The sequence below is a fragment of the Lagenorhynchus albirostris genome, chromosome 7 (assembly GCF_949774975.1).
Source record: "Lagenorhynchus albirostris chromosome 7, mLagAlb1.1, whole genome shotgun sequence".
In the NCBI taxonomy this organism is placed as follows: domain Eukaryota; kingdom Metazoa; phylum Chordata; class Mammalia; order Artiodactyla; family Delphinidae; genus Lagenorhynchus; species Lagenorhynchus albirostris.
This window is the reverse complement of record NC_083101.1, coordinates 7,604,327-7,616,794: the sequence shown is the minus strand read 5'-3', so window position 1 is coordinate 7,616,794 and position 12,468 is coordinate 7,604,327. Positions and strand designations below refer to the sequence as shown.

At 41.8% G+C, this 12,468-nt stretch overlaps 1 protein-coding gene across 4 annotated transcripts in view; it reads left to right on the top strand.

Annotated features, from left to right (window-relative positions):
- The window catches only part of GLE1 (GLE1 RNA export mediator), a 44,950-nt gene extending 40,685 nt beyond the window's left edge, over positions 1-4,265 (top strand). For all 4 annotated transcript variants that reach the window (XM_060154212.1, XM_060154210.1, XM_060154209.1 and 1 more), the window contains 3 exons: positions 951-1,033; positions 1,824-1,887; positions 3,075-4,265. In XM_060154212.1, the coding sequence (XP_060010195.1) occupies positions 951-1,033; positions 1,824-1,887; positions 3,075-3,143 (216 nt within the window). In that variant the 3' untranslated portion in view covers positions 3,144-4,265. The remainder of the gene's footprint in view (positions 1-950; positions 1,034-1,823; positions 1,888-3,074) is intronic.
- The last annotated feature ends 8,203 nt before the right edge of the window (positions 4,266-12,468 follow it).

The following is a 12,468-nucleotide window of genomic DNA, read 5'->3' as shown; positions in this document are numbered from 1 at the left end:
TTGTAGATTTTCTGATGATGCCCATTCTAACTGGTGTGAGGTGATACCTCATTGTAGTTTTGATTTGCATTTCTCTAATAATTAGTGATGTTGAGCAGCTTTTCATGTGCTTCTTGGCCATCTGCATGTCTTCTTTGGAGAAATGTCTGTTTATGTCTTCTGCCCATTTTTGGAGTGGGTTGTTTGTTTTTTTAATATTGAGCTGCATGAGCTGTTTATATCTTTTGGAGATTAATCCTTTGTCCATTGATTCGTTTGCAAATATTTTCTCCCATTCTGAGGGTTGTCTTTTCATCTTGTTTGTAGTTTTCTTTGCTTTGCAAAAGCTTTTAAGTTTCACTGGGTTCCATTTGTTTATTTTTGTTTTTATTTCTGTTACTCTAGGAGGTGGATCAAAAAAGATCTTGCTGTGATTTATGTCAAAGAGTGTTCTTCCTATGTTTTCCTTTAAGAGTTTTATAGTGTCTGGTCTTACAATTAGGTCTTGAATCCATTTTGAGTTTATTTTTGTGTATGGTGTTAGGGAGTGTTCTCATTTCCTTCTTTTACATGTAGCTGTCCAGTTTTCCCAGCACCACTTATTGAAGAGACTATCTTTTCTCCATTGCATATCCTTGCCTCCTTTGTCATAGATTAGTTGATCATAGGTACGTGGATTTATCTCTGGGCTTTCTATCCTGTTGCATAGAATCAATAGTAAGTTAAGTTTGATTCACGTTTTCTGAAACACCTGGCTACCTGGCAGTCTGGTTAAATGGAGGTATTACTGTATATGAGAAATGCTTCAGAAGAAAGCTGGATTTTAATTCCCTTGCTTAGCTGGCTAAGTGGCATCGTGGTTGAAATTCTTGATAGGCACAAAAGGCAAAGGTCTGATTGTCCTTTATGGATCTCTCATATGAGTGTGAATTTTCATTCTCTGCTCTGACAGTGCCCACCTTCCCCTCTAGGTGTGTGGGAATGCCCTCATGAAGCAGTACCAGGTCCAGTTCTGGAAGATGATACTTCTCATCAAAGAGGACTACTTCCCCAGGTATTCGACTTGTTGGGTAGACACCAGGGGGTTTGGTAGGTGAAAACTTATGACGTCAGATACTGTGGCTGCTGTTACATGCTGTTTCTGACTCAGTTAAGCACCTGTGTTAAGTGTAACATCTGCTCCCATCCATCTCCTCTTTGTTATTTGAATAAACGCTTCTGAAGTCTCTCTTAAATATTGTTGACTAAATAAAAAAAAACAAATTAGGAAGATCTTGGATTCAGATACCTGACATTTTTTAAACTCTCTTCTTTTCTAAACTCCCCCAGATAATCTGGGATGGTGATTACATGCAGTCATGAATGAAACCAAGGAGGCAAACTCCCTCAGTAAATCAGTTGGTGAAACTGATTGGTCAGCCAGTTTGCTTGACTCTGTTGTGGCTTTAACCTTCAAGGACCCTGCTCATTCCTCTCAGCTCACTGGCCTTTCAAAGTGGGGAAAGGCATTGGCAGCACCCATCCCACCTGATCACAAAGACCTTGGAAAGGAACAGTGCTCTCTTTTCCTTTATCCACTTATTTGAAAAAAATAAGGGGACTTCCCTGGCGGTCCAGTGGTTAAGACTCCATGCTTCCACTGCAGGGGGCATGAAAAAAGAAAAAAGAAAAGAAAAGAAAAAAATGTTGAGACCATTTAGTAGAGCGACAGCATCCAGTCTAGAAGACATGTCTGTGAGTCATTTGATCTGCCTCTTCCTCCAGATCAGCAGGTCTCTTAACTCCTCCAAAAGATAAGTGTGAGTCATAGGTGTGACTCACCTGTCTTCTTTCTCTCCCTGTAGGATTGAAGCCATCACCAGCTCAGGACAGATGGGTTCCTTCATACGCCTCAAGCAGTTCTTGGAGGTAAGATGCCCTTAGACCAGCACATCCCAGACTGTTGTCGGCCTCCAGTGCACCTGTGTCTGACATGTCTTGCACATCCAGACTCTGACTGTGGTCTCTTCCTCTTGATTTTTCCCAACCCTACTGTTTTGTCCATCCACCCCTCTTCACCTTAAGGGCTGCTATTTCATCGTCTTCCTACGCGTCATTGTCCATACTGCCCGTGGGGAAAAGCTCTCCTAAGAGATGAATAAAATATATGTAGTGAATCTTAGCTCACTGATACACTTTTTGCATGTTGGCCAAGGTTCTTTTCTCAGTCTCAGGTCTAGGGAACAGGTATGTGTGGTCACTTTTCTCCACGAAAACAGACTACAGTTTGAGCCAGACTCCTCTCCTTTTTCCAAGTGCCAAAAAACTTTACGTTTTGGTATGTCTGCCAAGACAGCCAACTGACTTCCAGTTTCCAGTAGCCCAGTTGGGGAAATTGCAGTAGTGAAAGGTGAGGCCAGGCTGTGGGAGATGAGAGTGGGACAGACATTAACAATACCCTGGCATTTGTCCTCCACTGCAATTCATGCAGAAGGAGAAGTCTTATAGACAACCTTTTTTTCTTTTTTCAATTAATTTTTATTGGAGTATAGTTGATTTACAATGTTGTGTTAGTTTCTGCTGTATAGCACAGTGAATCAGTTATGCATAAACATATATCCACTCTCTTTTAGATTCTTTTCCCATATACGTCATTGCAGAGTATTGAGTAGTTTCCTGTGCTATACAGTAGGTTCTTATTAGTTATCTGTTTTATATAGAGTAGTGTGTATATGTCAGTCCCAATCACCCAATTTATCCCTCCCCCCACCCCGTAACCATAAGTTTGTTTTCTACATCTGTGACTCTATTTCTGTTTTGTAAAGAAGTTCATTTGTACTATTTTTTTTTAGATTCCATATATAAGCGATATTATATGATATTTGTCTTTCTCTGACTTACTTCAGTCAGTATGACAGTCTCAAGTCCATCCACATTGCTGCAAATGGCATTATTTTGGGTTTTTTATGGCTGAGTAATATTCCATTGTATATATATGTACTATATCCATAGGACTTACTACCACTTGCTGTCCCTCAAAGTTTCTTCCAAACTTTAAGTGTTGGAAGCAGTGTTATCAGAGAATCATTCTGTTTTCCTTGTCTTTCCCTGACCAGAAATGTTTGCAGCGCAAGGAGATTCCTGTCCCCAAGGGCTTTCTGACTTCCTCCTTCTGGCGTTCCTGATGTTACTCCATCGCCCACCATCACCATTTTGTTGCAAAGGGACAATAATAAAGCAACTGAAGACAGCTGTATTTGGGAGAAGTCATGTCAATATGTGTTTTGTGTACTTGTACCTTGTCACTAGGAGAGCAGATTTTCATGGGTCACAGATCTAAGAGGTCCTTTAGTAGGTGTGATGACTTCTTAAAGGAGTCCGCATGGCAGAGTAAGCAGAATTGGCCTTTCTCATTTTTGCAAAAAATTTGAAAAAAAAATTATGAGAAGAGTTTAGCACTTGATCTCACCCTTGATTTCCTTTGTCTCTAGTATCTTTCAGAAGGTAGGTTAATACCTTGACCATTTCACTCTGAGCTGAAGTGGCTTTCACTCCACCACCACACCCCAGCCCCTCCCCCCATGCTGACCCCGTTCAGAATAATTCCCAGGAGGAGCAAAGACTCAAGGTCACCTTTAAAGTAGCAGTTAATAGATGAGGCCCAAACCCTCACATGCAGGACTGGGTTATGTTTGTTTTACCTTAGTCAGCTTGTGAAGTAATTATAAATTCAGAAGAAATGCCTGGTGTAGACATGGGCTAAGTCAGTCCCAGACTGCATCGGAGGTAGCTTAGTGTCTGGGATTAGGACTGTTAACACATGTTATATTGAACCAGGAAACACTGTTTGTCTTCTTGCTTTGGAATTTGGTTCCTGGATGAGTCGGCATGCGTGAACCAAACTTTGTTTTTCAATTTGAGTTAAGATGGGCTGAGGTGGAGCTTGCAACATTGTACATGCGCTGAGCATCCGTAAGTGGTGAGTCGGGGTTTAATAAAGATTTGGGGAAGAATTGAGAACTGCCTTATAATTTTTTTACATGTTCTGAGTAATGAATGATGATAGATTTGCCTGACTAAAGCCACTACAAAACTCCAGAGTCTGGCTGTTCAGATAAGAGTTGAGATTTGCTTTATGGAAAGACTCATTCTCTTGGATCTATTCCTCTGTGGTAAATGTTGTATGTGGGGTTGTGTTTCTTGTGGAGGATTCTCTGGTAATCTTGAGTCGCTCGAAGCGACCCATTCTGTGAATTATTGACCGTAGTGCCAAAAGATAAGTAATAAAGCTTGATTTTTAAAAACCCCTTGCTGGTATCTAGTCTGTTCAGTATGATCAACTTCCTGTAACTGGAGCTGTGTAAATCATAAGGGGCATGGTGGTGCCCGAGTCTAGGTATAGAGTGGTGTGTTTTTCTCTTTTTTGTCTTCTTGACCTTCACCTTGGGAAAACTGATTTTTTTCTGTCATTTCTTTTGTGGAATTATGTACCAATAACTGACCCTGTTTTATCTACCAGATGGGAAAGAATTAAAGTCTTTTGATGTGGACACAATGGAATGAACACTGGGGAAGGAGTCTAGAGACTTGGGTTCAATTCACTTTTTTTTTTTTCCCACATCTTTAATGGAATATAAATGCTTTACAATGTTGTGTTTCTGCTGTACAGTAAAGTGAATCAGCTGTATGTATACATATATCCCATATCTCCTCCCTCGTGAGCCTCCCTCCTGCCCTCCCTATCCCATCCCTCTAGGTCGTCACAAAGCATCGAGTTGATCTCCTTGTGCTATGCAGCAGCTTCCCACTAGCCATCCATTTCACATTTGGTAGTGTATATATGTCAGTGCTACTCTCTTACTTCATCCCAGCTTCCCCTTCCCCCTCGTGCCCTCAAGTCCATTCTCTACGTCTATGTCTTTATTCCTGCCCTGCCACTAGGTTCATCAGTACCGCTTTTTTAAATTCCATATATATGTGTTAGCATACAGTATTTGTTTTTCTCTTTCTGACTTACTTTACTCTGTATGACAGATTCTAGGTCCATCCACCTCACTACAAATAACTCAGTTTTTTTCCTTTTTATGGCTGAATAATATTCCATTGTATACATGTGCTACATCTTCTTTATCCATTCATCTGTTGGTGGACATTTAGGTTGCTTCCATGTCCTGGCTTTTGTAAATAGTGCTGCAGTGAACACTGTGGTACATGACTCTTTTTAAATTATGGTTTTCTCAGGGTATATGCCCAGTAGTGGGATTGCTGGGTCATATGGTAGTTCTATTTTAGGTTTTTTTTTTGTTTTTTTTTTGCAGTATGTGGGCCTCTCCCATTGCGGAGCACAGGCTCTGGACACGCAGGCTCAGCAGCCATGGCTCACGGGCCCATCCGTTCCACGGCATGTGGGATCCTCCCGGACCGGGGCACGAACCCGTGTCCCCTGCATCGGCAGGCAGACTCTCAACCACTGCACCACCAGGGAAGCCCCTATTTTAGTTTTTTAAGGAAACTCCATACTGTTCTCCATAGTGGCTGTATCAATTTACATTCCCACCAACAGTGCAGGAATGTTCCCTTTTCTCCACACCCTCTCCAGCATTTATTCCTAGAGTTTTTGAGTTGGCCATTCTGTCTGGTGTGAGATGATATCTCATTGTAGTTTTGATTTGCATTTCTCTAATGATTAATGATGTTGAGCATTCATTCTTTCATGTGTTTGTTGGCAGTCTGTATATCTTCTTTGGAGAAATGTCTGTTTAGGTCTTCTGCCCATTTTTGGATTGGGTTTTTGTTGTTGTTGTTATTGAGCTGCATGAGCTGCTTGTAAATTTTGGAGATTAATCCTTTGTCAGTTGCTTCATTTGCAAATATTTTCTCCCATTTTGAAGGTTGTCTTTTGGTCTTGTTTATGGTTTCCTTTGCTGTGCAAAAGCTTTGAAGTTTCATTAGGTCCCATTTGTTTATTTTTGTTTTTATTTCCATTTCTCTAGGAGGTGGGTCAAAAAGGATCTTGCTGTGATTTATGTCATAGAGTGTTCTGCCTATGTTTCCCTCTAAGAGCTTTATAGTGTCTGGCCTTTACATTTAGGTCTTTAATCCATTTTGAGTTTATTTTTGTGTATGGTGTTAAGGAGTGTTCTAATTTCATTCTTTTACATGTAGCTGTCCATTTTTCCCAGCACCACTTATTGAAGAGGCTGTCTTTTTTCCATTGTATTTTCTTGCCTCCTTTGTCAAAGATAAGGTGACCATATATGCGTGGGTTTATCTCTGGGCTTTCTGTCCTGTTCCATTGATCTATATTTCTGTTTTTGTGCCAGTACTGTATTGTCTTGATTACTATAGCTTTGTAATATAGTCTGAAGTCAGAGCCTGATTCCTCCAGCTCCATTTTTCTTTCTTAAGATTGCTTTGGCTATTCAGGGTCTTTTGTGTTTCCATACAGATTGTAAAATTTCTTGTTCTAGTTCTGTGAAAAATGCCATTGGTAATTTGATAGGATTTGCATTGAACCTGTAGATTGCTTTGGGTAGTATAGTCATTTTCACAATATTGATTCTTCTAATCCAGGAGCATAGTATATGTCTCCATCTGTTTATGTTATCTTTGATTTCTTTCATCAGTGTTTTATAGTTTTCTAAGTACAGGTCTTTTGCCTCCTTAGGTAGGTTTATTCCTAGATATTTTATTCTTTTTGTTGTGATGGTAAATGGGATTGTTTCCTTAATTTCTCTTTCTGATCTTTCGTTGTTAGTGTATAGGAATGCCAGAGATTTCTGTGCATTAGTTTTGTATCCTGCAACCTTACCAAATTCATCGATTAGTTATAGTAGTTTTCTGGTGGCATCTTTCAGATTTTCAATTCACTTTTAGGTTTGTGACCTTGAGTGGGTCATCCACTCTCTGAACCTCAGTATCCCCACCTGCGAAACACAAGAATTGGACCAGTCACCAGATGAGTAGTTTTCAAATTGTGCTCAGTAGCGGTGCCTTAGGGCAGAGCTTCCCTGCTGTGTGTCATAGCATACTGATCTCTGTAGCCCATGGGGCCCGTGGCCGTTTGCACTTCCTCTCTCTACCTGTGCTTTACAAATGGCATTTTCTGTGCATCATGATGGAACAACTTGGGAAGCACTGGGTGCTTGGGTGTTGAGTGGATGGGGCTCAGCTGTATAGTCAGTCAGCATATGGAGGCTTTGTGCAAATTTTTGAAAGGCTTCCCTTCCTACTACTGCCATCTGCTGGAAAGCTGTTCTATTAATAACTATGAAAATGGAACCAGGAGGTGAGCAGTGCCTCTTACTGGAGTTAAGCAGCTCACATTTGCACAGCCTTTAATAGGACTAATGGGCCTGCATGGAATGCTGGGATTCTCTCTGCCACAGCATTTTTGCTTTATGTACTGTATATATTGGAGTTCTTTGTAACATTATATATGGGAAAGTTCTGCCAAAAATGAAATATATAAAAAAATCACTGGACAAGATGATCTCTAAGGTCTCCTCCACTTTGAATTTGTACCACTCCATAGCAGACACCTCTTACAATATTTGAATCTTCTTTCTCTAGACATGTTTAACAGTCTTGCACGTGTCATTTAAAGCTTGGTATTCCTATTGGGTTCTTGATGGTAAACCAAGAAAGGAGAGCATCGCAGAGGCCAGGTTTTCAATACTCACTGATAGCGTTGCCTCCAGAGGTAGAGATTGCCGGCCGATAGCAGTGACTCCTGGTGGATGGTAGCGTCAGATTTCTAAGAGTAGAATACCAAGGACTGCATTTGCCTTTAAATTCAAGCGCTCACTTGCCTACTTGCCTCCTTTCAAGTTTGACCTCATTTCTTAGGCTGAGTGCCCATATTTTTGTCTTATCATGGTCCTACATCATTCATTCATTTATTTATTTATTTATTTATTTATTTATTTTGGCTGCGTTGGGTCTTCGTTGATGCGCGTGGGCTTTCTATAGTTGCAACGAACGGGGGCTACTCTTTGTTGTCATGCGTGGGCTTCTCACTGCGGTGGCTTCTCTTGTTACAGAGCATGGGCGTCAGTAGTTGTGGCTCACAGGCTCTAGAGCGCAGGCTCAGTAGTTGTGGCGCATGGGCTTAGTTGCTCCGCAGCATGTGTGATCTTCTCAGACCAGGGCTCGAACCCGTGTCCCCTGCATTGACAGGCGGATTCTCAACCACTGCGCCACCAGGGAAATCCTGTTCTACATCATTTTAAAGCAAATTTGATGATGAATTGGAAGTTCCAATGGGAGAGAAACCCAACACATCTCTTGGATAGAAGAATGGAGTTGTTCTGGAGGTTTCCCATCCACGTGCTGGGAGCTTTCCCCCACTTCTCAAGCTTCCTGTGGTGATAGCAGTGACGTAATTAAGTCTGAATGTCTTCTATCTCAGTGCCAGGAAAAAAGAGCTCCAGAGCTTCCCACAGGTGCCTTATCAGGCTTGGCCATTCACTTCCCTTTTCTCTGTGCCATTAATGAATCCCTGATATTAGGTCCTGTGGACCTGCAGAAACCAGATGAAAGCTATGGTCTCCCAGCTATGTGATGGATTTCCAGAAACACCCATTAGAGAGGAATTTATAATATCATCTAGTTTACAGCCAGGCTCCATTTATTTTAAATATCAATCTACACAGATGATGTAGTCAAGAAACATTTTTCTTTTAGCTCCTTCAGGATGTTTACACTAAATGTAGTACATCATGCTGCATTGGAACCTGGTCCAGGAAAAAAAAGATCATTCTGTGTGTTTGTCTTGTAAAGGATGTTGGGACAATTAGCAAAACTTGAATAAGGTCTTTATGTTAGATAGCAGCATTATGTCAACATTAATTTCCCGACTTTGATCACTGTATTGTGGTTATAAAAATAAAAGTACTTGTTCTTAAAGTACTTAGGGGTGACTGGGCATGACGTCTGCAACTTATTCTCAAATGATTCAGGGGAAAAATATCTACACGTGTGTGTCTATGTGTAAGTATATACCATCAGAATAATGGAGCAAATGTGGTCAATTTTTAACAAATTGGGGAATCTGGTTGAAGGGTGTATGGGATTTGTTTCTATTACTCTTATAATTTTTTACAAATTTGAAATTATTTCAAAATTAAAAGATAATCCTCTTCCCCACTTAAAAAAAAAACAAACAACAGCAACAAAATCAGGCCTACAATTCTGATGAGGTGACAAATTCAAGCTCTAGAACCTACAACCCTGCAAACAGGACGGTGATGCCAAAGGTGACCTTGAAGCCATCAGCCTGTAGCAGGGTTGGAAATTTGACCCTAAACAGGTTTTGCTGGGACTTCCCTGGTGGCGCAGTGGTTGGGAATCCACCTGCCAATGCAGGAGACACGGGTTCGAGCCCTGGCCTGGGAAGATCCCACATGCTGCAGATTAACTAAGCCCATGCGCCACAACTACTGAGCCTGAGCTCTAGAGCCCACGAGCCACAGCTACTGCGCCCACGTGCCACAACTACTGAAGCCTGTGTGCCTAGAGCCCATGCTCCGCAACAAGAGAAGCCACCGCAGTGAGAAGCCTGCACACCGCAAGGAAGAGTAGCCCCCACTCACAGCAACTAAAGAAAAAAGCCTGTGTACAGCAATGAAGACCCAACACAGACTAAATAAACATATTAAAAAAAAAAAGATAATCCTCTCCCCCACTTAAAAATAAAAACAAACAGCAACAACAAAATCAGGCCTACAATTCTGATGAGGTGACAAATTCAAGCTCTAGAACCTACAACCATGAAAACAGGATGGTGATGCCAAAGGTGACCTTGAAGCCATCAACCTGTAGCAGGGATGGAAAGTTGACTCTAAACAGGTTTTGCTGGACTTCCCTGGTGGTCCAGTGGTTAAGAATCCACCTTCAATGCAGGGGATGCAGGTTCAATCCCTGGTCGGGGAAGTAAGATCCCACATGCCACAGGGCAACTAAGCCCACGTGCCGCAGCTACTGAGCCCGCACACTCTGGAGCCTGCGCACCACCACAAAAGTTCCCGCATGCCGCATCAAAGATCCTGTGTGCCGCAACTAAGACCCGATGCAGCCAAATAAATAAATAAGTAAATATTTTAAAAAATAAACAGGTTTTGCAAAATGCTTCCTACCTAAAGTGAAGTAGGTGACTGGGGGGTAGAATTTTAATTCGATGGAGAGCGAGATTTACAAACTTGGAGTGCTTGATGGTTTGAACTAAAAGTTACCATAGTGCAGAAGAAAGCTCCATTTCATCTAGGTCAGCTTCGTCCAGGAAGTTTTTCTGCAGGAACCTAAAAAAGAGTTCAGCAAAGGAGATTGGCAGCTACTGTGTTAAAGGTAAACTAGGTGAAGTACTATATGAAATAAGAATGGCAGGATGTGGATAATTGTTAAAGCTGGGTGGTGAACAGATGGAGGTTCACTGTACTATTCCATTTTCTAGGTTTATCTTTGAAATCTTCCATGATAAAATGTTTAGATTATAAAGAAAAGAAAAAGGACTTTTCTTGCAGGACTTTTTGGTGCCTTAACTGTGATACTTTGAATTAACCTCCAAGAGTTCATATTGTTTCCCAAACTTACCACAGAACTCTTGAGCTTCTCTTGGGACTAGTATTTCTGAGAATATACTTTTTGAAATGCTTTAGTTGGAGGTTAGGATGGTCAAGAAAGTATCTTGAGATAGTACTTCATCCAGATACTTAAAACTATGTGTAAATTTTTTAAAAGGAGATAAAAAAGTCCAAAAAGCCTTTTATTCTAGGTACCCACTGTGAACATCTCTTTAATCATCTCTGTGCATATATACATGGATATACAAATATAGCTCTTAAGTAAATAGCTCTTAAGTAACTGACTGCCACTGTTCAGTAACATCTTAGATATTTTTCAAGTCAATCAGTATGAACTATATCACCAGTGTAGTCTTGAATTAATGAATCTTAATTAACCATTTTTCAGTTGGTGACTAGCTGCTTCTAATTTTTTTTTACAATTATTAACATTCTTAAATATATTTTCTACCTTCTTAGGTTGTATTCCTAAATATAACGTTGTGTCAAATGGCATGCAAATTTCATATGCTGATCCATATCGCCAAACTGCTCTTCCAGAAAGGTTCTACTTACATAAACTCAAAATGGGTAAGATTTGTCAGAAATGAAGAGTGGGTGTTGGGAAAGAAGGACATTCTAATTTAGGGGGAAAGTATGAGCAAAAGCATGAAGTTGGAAGAATAAATAACCTGTTTAGGAAGTGGCTAAGCTCAGGTCTAGAGAAGACCAGTAGGAAATAATGCTGTGGAAAGTTTGTGTAGGCTCCGGAATCTCTATTAAAATAGTGTGGGTGGGGACTTCCTTGGTGGCACAGTGGTTAAGAAACCGCCTGCCAATGCAGGGGACATGGGTTCGAGCCCTGGTCAAGGAAGATCCCACATGCCGAGGAGTAACTAAGCCCATGCACCACAACTACTGAGCCTGCACTCTAGAGCCCGCAAGCCACAACTACTGAGCCCACGTGCCACAACTACTGAAGCCTGCATGCCTAGAGCCCGTGCTCCGCAACAAGAGAAGCCACTGCAATGAGAAGCCCACACACCGCAATGAAGTGTAGCCCCTGCTCGCCGCAACTAGAGAAAGCCCACGTGCAGCAAAGGAAGACCCAACGCAGACAAAAATAAATTAATTAAATAAATTAAAATACTTATATAAAAAATAATAATAGGGCTTCCCTGGTGGTGCAAGGGTTGGGAGTCCGCCTGCCGATGCAGGGGACACGGGTTTGTGCCCCGGTCCGGGAAGATCCCACATGCCGCGGAGCGGCTGGGCCCGTGAGCCATGGCTGCTGAGCCTGTGCGTCCAGAGCCTGTGCTCTGCAATGGGAGAGACCACAACAGTGAGAGGCCCGTTTACTGCAATAAATAAATAAATAAAATAATAATAATAAAATAAAATAAAATAGTTTGGGTGATTCGGTAGGCAGTGGGAAGCTACTAGAGTTGTATTTATTTATTTATGGCTGCATTGGGTCTTCATTGCTGCACGGGCTTTCTCTAGTTGCAGCGAGCGGGGGCTACTCTTGGCTGCGGTGCATGGGCTTCTCATTGTGGTGGCTTCTCTTGTTGCAAAGCACGGGCTCTAGGCATGGGGGCTCCAGTAGTTGTGGCACGTGGGCTTCAGTAGTTATGGCTCACAGGCTCAGTCGTTGTGGCGCACGGACTTAGTTGCTCTGCAGCATGTGGGATCTTCCTCGACCAGGGGTCGAACCTGTGTCCCCTGCGTTGGCAGGCAGATTCTTAACCACTGCGCCACCAGGGAAGTCCGCTACTAGAATTTTTTGAGAAGGTTTCACATGGTTTATGAAACTAATTCTGTGTGTTCAGGATGAATAGGAAGGAGAGGGACTGATGGGGCTTAAAAGGTGGTCCCGTGAGAGTACATATGGGAAATAAGCCAGCTGGATTAGGAAGATGTGCCAGGGGAGTGAGGGGCTCACCTCTCTGCT